Source organism: Somniosus microcephalus, chromosome 16, assembly GCF_052327205.1.
Source record: "Somniosus microcephalus isolate GS21.2 chromosome 16, FLI_Smic_1.0, whole genome shotgun sequence".
Lineage (NCBI taxonomy): Eukaryota > Metazoa > Chordata > Chondrichthyes > Squaliformes > Somniosidae > Somniosus > Somniosus microcephalus.
This window is the reverse complement of record NC_141002.1, coordinates 33,938,654-33,951,116: the sequence shown is the minus strand read 5'-3', so window position 1 is coordinate 33,951,116 and position 12,463 is coordinate 33,938,654. Positions and strand designations below refer to the sequence as shown.

The 12,463-nt window shown below is 45.1% G+C and overlaps 1 protein-coding gene across 2 annotated transcripts in view; it reads right to left on the bottom strand.

Annotated features, from left to right (window-relative positions):
* The window catches only part of aass (aminoadipate-semialdehyde synthase), a 147,802-nt gene extending 135,907 nt beyond the window's left edge, over nucleotides 1–11,895 (bottom strand). Inside the window, exons 1-3 of one of the 2 annotated variants that reach the window (XM_086008794.1) lie at nucleotides 11,764–11,895; nucleotides 3,369–3,404; nucleotides 2,262–2,494 (exon numbers count right to left, since the gene is read on the bottom strand). In XM_086008794.1, the coding sequence (XP_085864920.1) occupies nucleotides 2,262–2,483 (222 nt within the window). In that variant the 5' untranslated portion in view covers nucleotides 2,484–2,494; nucleotides 3,369–3,404; nucleotides 11,764–11,895. The remainder of the gene's footprint in view (nucleotides 1–2,261; nucleotides 2,495–3,368; nucleotides 3,405–11,763) is intronic. The other variant, XM_086008793.1, reaches the window with a different exon arrangement.
* Between the last annotated feature and the right edge of the window lie 568 nt (nucleotides 11,896–12,463).

Here is a 12,463-nt window from a genome sequence, read left to right as displayed (position 1 = left end):
GGGCTGCAGCCAGGGTCTCCCATGACTCACTCCATATGCTTATGGAGGGAGTTACAGCATGCAGGGAGGTCCTCTTCCCTTCCCATGGGTGGAAGAGACCTCCCCAGGAGATCAACACAGCCTGGTTGCACATTGCACAGGAGGGCACAAGCAGGGATGTGGTCAGGAGGACCTGGGTGCAGTGCCGCAAATGTTTCAATGATCTCAGTAGATCACGAAACATTAGTACAAAGCCACGCTCAACCTCATCCTGCTGTGCCTCTCATCACATCCCCATCACTCTGCCTTCCCTACCCTACTCCTGCACATCCTTACTCACACCAACTTACCTTGCACCTCCACCCATCCCTCTCTCTCTCTATATATTATCATATCCCCATCTGACTAGCCACCCCTCACACTCACCCTCATCCCAGTGCAATCATACCAACTAACAACACACAAGGGTAGGCACTTGGGCATTTTATGCAATATTCATGTAAAGTTTCTGTTAATGTTGTGTCAAACATTGAAACCTTTATTTTCAACACTTTGCCTTTTTGGACAGATTTGTGTGCACCTTTGGAAGTGGCTTAGTGAGTTGCAGTGAATGGTGAGACGTAACGGTACCCCCCGCAATGGTGATGAGAGTGAAAGGAATGGCTTGAGCATTGTAGGGATGCTTTATGGTGCTGGGGTGGGGTGGTGCCAATCTGGCGCATCATTTGGCAGCCAGGGTGTACAACGTCAAGTGAAGTAAATCTGGCCATGGCAAGGCCATCCCTGGCCTCCCGGGCAGCATTGTGGTCTGGTGCTGATGCCCTGTGTCCTGTGCAGCATCAGTTGATTGTGGAGAAGATTGGTGTTGTTGTTGGTGCTGCTGGTGTTGGGGATGATCGTCGTGGGGTTCTGAGGACCACAGTGAGAGAGTACAAAGGGTACCCATGATGATGGAATATATGTCAGGTGAAGTAGAGATGACAGAAGCGATCTGTCAATGGTGAGAGAGGTAATGAGGTCAGACTGGATGGAGACTTGTGTAAAGACTTGCAGCCTGGTGAATCTGTTGTGGGAATAGCTTGTGGCTGAGGGAAGATATCTCTAAGGTGGGAGATTTTACTTGACATTAAAAGCTGTCAACTCATCAGCTGATTCAATGGCCACTGACCTCCTGCCTCAGCTTCACAGACATGGTCTAGCAACAGCGTGAAACCTGTGGGCAAGCTGTCAAATTCAAAAGGTCAGTTTAAAACCATTGTTAAGTGGCTGTAAACAAGCCACTAATCATTTAAATTGGCTCCCCCGCCACTGTGTGTCGGGTCCACTCAGCGCTCACAGACCCAACATTTGGTAAAGGCATGTGGCAGTGGGTTCACAGCTGGGGTCCTGACCTGCAGGGGGAAAAAAACACTTTCCCATCCGACCCACCACTGATTGCGCCCGCTGACCCCCCGGAAAATCTCAGCCAATATATTTTTTAAAGGAGTATCAAATATTTAAGCAATTTCTTAGGCATTTGGGGCGTACGGGCGCGTTAACAGTGCAAGCCTAAAAATGACTGCTGCCGATATTAATGGACAAACACTGCACATGTTTGTATACATCCCTCAATCTGCTGTTTTACCAGAGGTGTTAACTCCGTTTAAAAAATGCAAGGACCTTTAGGAGAGGAGAGAAAATTAAAGAGGAAGGGAAGAGAAAGCAAGCCAAACATGTAAGAAAGTTGTTTTACCACTTTTAGTTGTGTTAAAGGGGGTTAGATTGACTGGCAACGGAAGGAACCATTAAAAGCTTGGATTTAGACTATGTAATAAAATGCATTTATCACAAAGCAAAGACATAAGGGAGAAGACTTCCTGTACCAAAAGCATGTTCATAATTTACATTTACGATTTTGCTCCATAATACACCCCAATACACTCTTAGGAAAATAAATAATTATATAAACATTCACTACTAAAAATCATTCCGCCTACACAATGTTGGGAATTACGGAATTGGAACTCGGAGGAAAAATATTGCAGCTCAAGTGCAGCTCGTAAAGCTCCAATTAAAGTTTTCCCTACAATGCTCAAGCCATTCCTTTCACTCTCATCACCATTGCAGGGGGTACCGTTACATCACACCATTCACTGCAACTCACTAAGCCACTTCCAAAGGTGCACACAGGCAAACAGCAGCACTAACAAACAAAGGGGCTTCTCAAAACTGAAAGGAAACTAGAGATAGGAACAGTTATTGCATAGCTGTCACATTCGGTCCAATTAAACATTCAGAATCACCTTTTCATGGATGGCTCGTCTGTTAGATGGTTGAACCAGGACCTTGTAGCCTGCACTGGTCAGCTCCTGGACGTGTCTTGGAGCCAACGGCGCTCGCCTCTCCCAGGCATTTATGTCCTCCCTCCGCAATGCCAAGACAGCTTTATGATGCTGGTATCTAGGGTGACCACACTGGAGGCAGAAGCTTAGTGCTCTGCCCTTATGTTTCAACAACCAATACATGCTCAAACCTGCTTATAAAAACGGAGAAAGCAATCCAGACCCATTTTAGGACAGATCCAACAGACACCAAAAAAAAAGTAACTTAAATATTCAATTTGAATGTCAAACCATCCTGGTCTCAGTAGCACGCTGCTGTGAAAGGAGAAACAACTTTTTGGTAATTGATATATCCAGCAGTGGTTTTCAAACTTTTCTGTGCGAGGACTCTCTGCAAATATTGTCACATTTCTCTCCCTCCTCCACCACCCCTGAAAATATTGGCACACTTCCAGCGAGCCTATGCAAATATTGATACCCTCCTGTGGACCCGATGCAAATACTGACACATTCCCAGCAACCTCTGTGAATACAGACACTCCCAGCGACCTCAGCAAATATTGACACACCTCCATTAACCCCTTTTCAGATATTATCATGCTGTTGGGGACCCCCGTCTTAAAGAGAGTGAGATAGTAATTTGGCAGTAGAGCCAAACAGGTGGTATTGCAGGGGTCGCCTGTTATATGTCACGCCCGATAGTGAAGTCAGTAGAACTGAATATCAGGCGGAGCGTATACTGGGCGGCGGATGTGATACCGCCCATTTGGTGCTACGTTCCAAGATTAATTTCGATCCTAGTGTCACCTACCCAACGGCAAACAGTGCCATCACTACAGAAAATGTCTTAATAATATGCCAGTAAATGTAAAAATAAAGACACTACGCTTGCAATGGACAGTAGGCCCTGCATGAGGACAGAAATCTGATAATCTCCCAAAACCTCTAAGATTTCCAAAGGAGTCTGCAAACCCATGTTGTACAAGTATACAAGTATAAATGGCAGTGACATTATTACAGCTGCAATAAGTATCCCATCACCTTACAAATATCATTTGTCGTACTCACTCTTTGCCTTTTGTAAAGTTATGCGTATTCAGCAGCCTGTAGATATTTAAAACAAAAATATAAGTTCCAAGTTACATGGGATGAAGACTTAAAAGTTAGCTCGAAGTCAGACAGATATGATTTTTTTTCTTTTTGTTCCAAATATCAGCAACAAGCATTCCTCAGAGATCAGTCAATAGTCAGGTCACAAGTCAAATGCAACACAAGTCTGCCACTACTCTACCCCAAAATAGTGCCCTGATCCCAGCCTTTGGCTTGCACCAGTATGACATTTCCTGGAATGCATTGCCCAAAAGGGTGGTGGAAGCAGACTCAATAGTAACTTTCAAAAGGCAATTGCATATATACTTGAAAAGGAAAAATTTGCAGAGCTATGGGGAAAGGGCAGGGGATTGGGACTAATTTGATAGGTCTTTCAAAGAGCTGGCATGATGGGCCAAATGGCGACCTCCTGTGCTGCATGATTCTATAATTTCCATTCGGCATTACCATCGCCAAATCTGCCACTATCAACATCCTGGGGGCCACCATTGACCAGAAGCTTAACTGGACCAGCCACATAAATACTGTGGCAACAAGAGCAGGTCAGATGCTAGGTATTCTGCGGTGAGTGTCTCACCTCCTGACTCCCCAAAGCCTTTGCACCATCTACAAGGCACAGTCAGGCGTGTGATGGAATACTCTCCACTTGCCTGGATGAGTGCAGCTCCAACAACACTCAAGAAGCTCAACACCATCCAGGACAAAGCAGCCCACGTGATTGGTACCCCATCCACCACCTTAAACAGTCACTCCCTCCACCACCGGCATACCGTGGCTGCAGTGTGTACCATCTACAAGGCTTCTTCAGCAGCACCTCTCAAACCCGCGACCTCTTCCACCTAGAAGGACAAGGAACACCACCACTTCCAAGTTCCCCTCCAAGTCACACACCATCCTGACTTAGAAGTATATCGCCGTTCCTTCATCGTCGCTGGGTCAAAATCCTGGAACTCCCTCCCTAACAGCACTGTGGGAGTACCTTCACCACACAGACTGCAGCGGTTCAAGAAGGTGGTTCACCACCACCTTCTCAAGGGCAATTAGGGATAGGCAATAAATGCTGGTCTTGCCAGCGACGCCCACATCCCTTGAACAACGAAAAAAAAAATTCCCCACCCATGCTTGAATGCCTCAGAGACGGTAAGATTATATTGCTTAATTCCGAGTGGTTTTGTGCTATGGGTCTGTAGCCACCAAAAACTGGATTGAGAAAGCCAAGCCCATTTTGCATAAGCTAGCAAGAAAGGAAAAGAGTTTTTAATCTCTCAGATGGGTTAGATGTAAACGCAAAAGGTGAAAAGGCAGTTCGCAACCCTGCTGCGTCACCCAGTTCCCTTGACATGTCACTTCAAGAAAAACAAGCACATCCTATTCTTCCTGAACATACATGTCCTGAAGCACCCCACCCACCCGCCCCTTCAACCACCATCTGCCCCACCTGTGACAGAAACTGTAGGTCCCGCATTGGACTAATCAGTCACCTGCGAGCTCATTTTTAATGTGGAAGCAAGTCATCCTCAGTTCCGAGGGACTGCCTGAGAAGAAGAAGGACATGCCAACCATCAGCATTTCACACGGACATCGGCATTTTGGGACCCAGTCACGGTCAGTGTTTGGTGATAAACATCAGCACAAACCAGGCCCCTCTCCCCCCAGTGCCATTTCTACCCAAGTCCAATGGACCAGGCTGGGCTGCAGTCTACGCTCGATGTCACTACCAGCAGTCAGGTAGGGATTGCAGGTTCTCTTTATGTTAGGAGCAGAAACTCTCACAAGAGCAGGGAGAAGAAACACTGAGCATTGAGATGTGGGTTGGGGGGCGGTGGGGGGGGGGGGGTGGGAAAAGAGTCTTAACATTGACTAAAATTGGTTAGAATGCGGAACTAGATAAACTCATAAGAAGGAAAAGAATAGAAGGGTATGTTGGGGTTGGATGAAAAAGGGTGGGAGGCTCGTGTGGCGCATAAACATCGGCATGGACTTGTTGGGCCCAATGGCCTGTTTCTGTGCTGTAAGTACTATGTATGTAATACTATGTATGTAAATGGGGAGGGAAAGTGCCAGCATGAATTGGGAAAGGATGGGAGGAAAGGGAAAGAATGCCAGCTTGAACTGGGAGAGTGGATTAAGAGCATCAGTTACCTGGATTCAAGGAGAAGTGTGCCAGATTGAAATTGATGTAGAAGATGAAGAAGAGTGCCAGTATAAACTGAGAAGGTTGGAGAAGAGAGTGTCTCTGTTAAAGAGTGGGGAGCTGGATGGGGCTGCAGTATCTCTATGAAATGGGTCTGGAGGAGGTGGAGTGCCATTGTGAACTGTTTGGATATGGGAGACTTGACTGTTTTGGGGAAGTGATGCTCTGGTTGGTCTGTTGATAATCCAACTACCACTTTGTTTTACCTTTTTTTTTAGAAGATTAAAAATCTATTAATTGTGAAGTATAAAAGGTGTTTAAGTTCACCAAAATGCATAATTTTTAATGTAAAAAAAATCAAAATTCCTTAGGGGAGCAGATGCCCAGACTCCTCAAGGTGGACAAGCAATATTGTGCCTTCAATATTTGGATTTCTCCTTTAGGTTTTCATGTACTGATGGTTGTTTCCTCCAATACAAATGACAGAATGCTGTGTATACCCACACCTTAAGGTACAGAGCTGGCGTAACTCTTTGTTTTTACATGTCGGGTATATGTCGTCCTTCGGAAGAGACGTTAAACCACGTCTGCGCTCTCAAGTGGATGTAAAAGATCCCATGGCACTATTTCGAAGAAGAACAGGGGCATTCTCCCCAGTGTCCTGGCCAATATTTATCTCCCAACCAACATCACTATAATAGATTATCTGGCCATTATCTCATTGTTGTTTGTGGGAGCTTGCTGTGCACAAATTGGCTGCCGCGTTTCCTACATTACAACAGTGACTACACTCCAAAAAGTACTTCATTGGCTGTAAAGTGTTTTGGGACATCCTGAGGTTGTGAAAGAAGTTACAGCTGATGCTTCTGAATAGATGAGACAGAGAAGCAGTTTGAAATTAAAAAAAGAAAACGCTGAAACACTCAGCAGGTCAGGCAGTATCTGTGGAGGGAGAAACAGAGTTAACGTTTCAGGTCGATGACCTATCATCAGAACGAACCTTCGTCGACCTGAAACACTGGCCCAGAATTCGTGGTCCTGATGACAGCGAACTGGCAGCGTTCGTTGTCATTTCGCCTTTGAAACTGACTGCAATTTGGTGCATGCGCAGACTATTGTGGAAATCCTGAAGTTGCGGTCTGTCATTTACTGCTCCTCCACAGAGCTGGCAATCAGTGTAATCTCTCAAATCAGGGAAAGTGGCGAAAACTTCAGTTCTTCCGCAGTAATTACGCTGATAAATACCCCATTAAAAGTTAGACCCAAATGGATTAGGTGTAACTGGGGTTTTAACAGCATATTGACTGCTAAACAAAGGTTATGACTCTGAAAAACTCATTTAAATTTTTTGTAGTGTCAAATTTATCCATTTTAATAAAAATTACAATTTTAAGAAACTTTAAAAAAAAATATTTTTTTTTAAATGTTTGTTCATCTTTATTTCAGGTTTGCCTTTTCCCCATGCGAAAGCCCCAATCTTTGTTTTGTTCTAACTTTTTTTTAAAGTCAAAATTTTAAGAGCTTACCCACTTCCTAGTTCTTGGGCTGTGAGAAATCTGTGTTTTGATTGGCTACTCAGACAGCTTGTTGACATCACAGCAGCTCACACTATGGGATCCCCACTATAGTGCATTGATTTGAATTATGTCGGAAAACTCAAACTTCTCGACAGAGAGATCGCAAGATCTTTGTGCGAAGCTTACTTCGGGGCCAGCGGCGAATGCCTTTGCTTCGCCGCTGACCGTAAATTCCGGGCCATTAACTCTGTTTCTCTTTCCACTGATACTACCTGACCCGCTGGGAGTTCCCAGCATTTTCTGTTGTTATTTCAGATTTCCAGCATCCGCAGTATTTTGCTTTTGCAGTTTGTTTGACAGTGAGGGGCGGTAGGAGCGTCAGCCTTGGTGCAGTGATAGCCCCCTCGCCTCGGAGTCAGAGGTTGTAGGTTGAAGACCCATTCCAGAGACCTGACTTAACATAGTCTAGGCTGGCACTGTCGGAGGTGCCAACTTTCGGAGGAGATTAAATTGAGGCCCTGTTTGCCCTCCATAAAAGATCTCATGGCACTACTTGAAGAAGAGCACGGAGTTCTCCCTGGTGTCCTGTCAAATATTTATCCCTCAACCATTAAAAAACAGTACTCATTCATTTCATTGCTGTTTGTGGGACCTTGCTGTGCGCAAATTGGCTGCCGCAATTCCGACATTGCAACAGTGACTAAAGTTCAGAAGTACTTCGTTGGCTGTCAAGTGCTTTGGGACATCCTGAGGCTATGCAAGGTGTTCTATAAATGTAAGATCTTTCTTTCATTGTCTGACTCTCTCTCTCTCTCTCTTTCACCCTGTCCAGCCAGTAGTATTGACAACAATAACTTCTAGGCTTACATTTTTAAAGCAGTTTGACACAATGGGAGCAATTTTGACTTTGGGCGGACAATACAATTATGTCAACTGCCTGAAGTCCTCAGTGAGGGGCCTCATCTGCATAATGCCAGTGAACTGCCAGCACTCAACCATTCGCCAATTTTCTCAGCTCGCCCAGCGTCAGGGGCAGGAAATCCAGTGGCTGTACCAGCCAGAAGTTCAATGTTAAAGAGAGGGGAGGCAATCAGAGGGAAGAAGGGCGAGGACGGGCAGGGAGCCGGCCAGAAGACTTTTGTAGAGCCAGGAGAGGCCTTCATGCTCCTCTTGACCCCACAGAAATTTGTTTAAAAAAGGAACTTAACCTGGTTTTGAATTGGCATGCAGCGGTCCACTAGAACCAATAGGCAAAGTTTACTCAGCACACGTTCCGCCAATTGGTACCTCAAAATTGTGTCAGGGTCCTGTATACATCACGAACCCTAATTTTCAGATTGCAAGTAGATCCCTACGTGAAACAGGGAGGCACCTGGGTCGCCTATTTGAAGGTCCCAATGAAAATGCCAGCAGGTAGATCTGGAGCAGGTGCGGGGCAGTACGTTCAGCCCAGCGATTTTCAGAGCATCACCACCCCAAAACTGCCCAGCGAGGCCTTGAAAGTTGACCCCAATCAGGGATAGCATTAGAAGTGTGAGACCGTAAACCATAGAAGTTTATGACCATGTGCGCACCAGTGCAATTGAAAAATAATCCGATTCCCCTGCTCTCATCTCATAGCCCTATATTTCATAGTCAGAGCACATTACGGTTTTGTTTTGAATTCTGGAACTGGCCAGGTGGATTACAATGAGCATTTTTTCTGCTCCTATATTTCCCTATTATTTGTGTTCCACAGCTCCAAGGTTATTTTATACCCCTAGATGAAGATTCATTCTTCACTCTCACAGGAGGAATTTTTAATTTAGTCACTTCACTAGTGCCAAAAAAAATGGCGGCTATTTGCCTCAAGTCTGTTGTGCATAGCATGCACTGCACAGAACAGGTTACAGCACATCCTGCACAAACAGTTCATTCTTTGCTAATGCTGGCTAGAAATTAAACTCATCTTCCTTAACAACTAAGTAAACAAGTCAGTGGGAATTTATTAATCGCTGTGTATCGAACAATCATGAGTCAGAACTTCTAACTCTTCAAAATCCCAACTAAGCTTGCACCTTCACCATAACCCAATAGCAGAATTGCCTCAATTTCTAGGTGAAGCAGTGGGATGCCTCAATATTTTATGCATGATTTCCCTTCAGCCAAGTTAATGTATGCCCATGGACCGAGCTGCATATATGCTAGGCTTGAGGAGCAGGAGACCAAGAAACTGTTCTGACAACACAAACAGTTGATTAAAATGAAACCAAACCCCAGGAACTTCACAAGAAATTTCCAATGACGGACATTACGACAAGATCTTGGAGACGGGAACATTAACAGGTAAATGATACAATACTCCATACAATCCAATTTGCAAACCACAGACAAGGCTTGCACTTGAGTTAACATCCAAAGCCCCTGTTGATACACAGTTCAACATCTCTACCACTTCTTTTGACCCCTTGATTGCCTCAGTGCTTTTAAACAGTTTGTGAAACATCATGTCCTGGATGAGTCCCAACTTGTTCCAGCTGAACACTGAAGACCAAAGCCATCGTCTTCACGCTCCCATCATAAACTCTGCCCTCTTGCCGCTGATTCAATCTCTTCCCCGGCCACTCTCTTAGACTGAACCAGACCACTTGCAATTGGCATCCTGTTTAGCTCAGAACACAGCTTTGAATCCCACATACCATCACCAATAACAATATTGCCTGCTTCCACCCCTACCTCAGCCACTGAACCCTTAAACTTGGCTTTGTTACTCCAGAGCTGACAACTACACTTTCTTGACAGGCTCCCTTCCTGAACTTCAACTTGTACAAAGCTCTGCCACACATATCCTATCCTGCACTAAGTCCTGCTCCCCCATCACTCAATCCTTGCTGATCTGTAATGACTTTGCATCCCCATACGCATTAAACTCAAAATTCTTGCCCATGGTCTATAAATCATCCTACGCCCAATCTCTACAATCTCCTTCAGCCCTACATATTCCACCCACCCCCGAGCACTCCATTCCTCGGATTCGCCCTATCATCAGTAGCAGAGCTTTAAGTTGCCTCAGTCCTAATCTCTGGAGCTCCCACTCTAACCTTCTTTCTCCACCTTTAATAACATCCACAAAACCCATCTGTACAACCAAGCTTTCGCTCAACCCTTCTAGTTCAGCATCCATTCACCGTATGCCTATCTGTGAAGCACCTAGAGATGTTCTTTGATTTAAAAGGCAGGTTGTTGATGGTGTTGAAGTCAAAAATGACAGGGCAGAATCAGGTGGAGATTAGTCCTCTACTATCTTGGATGTTCTGAGAATATTCCACAATTAGAAATGAAAAAGTCACTATTTCAGGAATCAGACAGTGATTGAAACATTCTTTACTGCTGCCAGTTGCAATACTGAAGGCTGAGAACAACTGGCTGATATCAATTGTGTGCTGGGGGAGGGGGATCAGCCTCTTTACAACAGTGTGAATGAGACCAATTAGTACTACAGACTGCATTCCCAGTCACAGTCTACTCTGTGCTATAGAATGTAGACAGTCTACTGTTTACTTACTTTTACCTGCAGATGAGCGCTGAGAACAGAGTTGTATGGGAGGAGGAGCCCACAACACAAGCCCTTCAATGGTTTTGAAGAGGCAGCGCTCAGGCTACTTTGCACACAAAGGGTGTAGAAGGGATGAGAGATGGTCCACTTGAAGCACCTTCCAAGTTGAGGAATAGTACCGTTTTTATCATCTTTATTCACACGACCAATTTATTCACCCACTCACTGCCACCACTAAAACAAATTATCTGGTCTTTATCTCATTGCTCAAGGGCCACCTCAAACCCAATGTGGCGCCAACTGACGCTCATCACACGTCCACTTCCGCCATTGGGTGGAACATGTAGGAACCCAGAGCACACAAATCACAGCAAGCAGGGTGATGTGCAGCAGGAGATAATAACAACTTGCATTTATATAGCACCTTTAATGTAGTAAAGCATCCCAAAGTGCTTCACAGGAGTGTAATCAAACAACATTTGACACCGAGCCTCCTAAGGAGATATTAGGACAGGTGGCCAAAGGCGTGGTTTAAAAAAGGTAGGTTTTAAGAAGCGTAGTAAAGGAGGAGAGAGAGGTAAAGAGGTTGAGGGAGGGAATGAATTTCAGAGTTTAGGGTCCAGGCAGCTGCCGCACCATATCATATTTGAGACAGCAGCTAAAAAGGACCATCATTCCTTTATAAACGTTTCTAGATATCCTCTCTGCTTCTTGTTTCCATTGCAAAACCTGACATGTGTAAAGAGACTAAAATATATAGCTTTTCTTTAAAAGAACACAACGTACAGGAAGTGAAAAACATGCGGAAGGAAACGTTTTCCCGAGCCGAGAGATTACGGGAAGCACAGATTCTAAATATGTAGAAAAAAACAATGCCGGCAAGTGAAGCTTTAAAGGGCTCAGACTGCGAGGCCAGCACACGTTCCTTGAATGACTGCGTCGTTTGCCTGTAGATTCGCCTTTTACAGCTGCTCCTGCCCGATGTGGCGAGGGTGATGTTGGTTATTTATGGCAAATGCGGTAATGGGCCTGAAAATCTAAATGATGCGTCGCAGTCTCCGAAGAGCTAAAACCAGTTTGTCCGCCGATCGCGCACGGTTAGACTGCAAAGCGAGCGAGAGAGGCAAGGAGCCGCTAAAGCGCGGGGTCTCTGTGACAAACACTCACCTCGCTGTGGAGCAGAGCCGGAGGAGGAATCGCACTGCTTCGAAGGGAAAGATTGGGAATGAAGAGCTATTTCTGGAGCGGCATGAAACTGACTCGGCTGCCAGAAACAGCCAATAGAGCGTCAGCGCAATGCACGGCCTCCTCGATGGAGCCACCAGGAAATCCGAACCCAGCAGAAGTATGTGACCCCTGGGAGCTCGGCTTATCAATTCGCTTATTTACATAGAATTTTTTTTGTGCAAGATAACATTTTTCGATAGTTCTGATGAAAGGCCATCGACCTGAAACGTTAACCCTGTTTCTCTTTCCACAGATGCTACCTGACCTGCTGAGTGTTTCCATCACTTTCTGTTTTTATTTCAGATTTCCAGCATCCGCAATATTTTTACATCGAATGTACAGCACGGAAACAGGGCATTCGGCCCAACTGGTCTATGCTGGTGTTTATGCTGCACCGGAGCCTCTAGCCACCCCTCTTCATCAAACCTTATCAGCATAATCTTCTGTTCCTTTCACACTCCTGAGTTTATCTAGCTTCCCCTTAAGTGCATCTGTTTCACTTTTGTTATAATATTTTTGAACTTGTTAAGCTGCTTACAATATTTTCCCAAATTCCCAGCCCAATTACTTTGGTATAGATACAGCCCCAGCGTATCAAACTTCAATATATGGTGGGCGTGAGCCCACATCCTGGCACTTG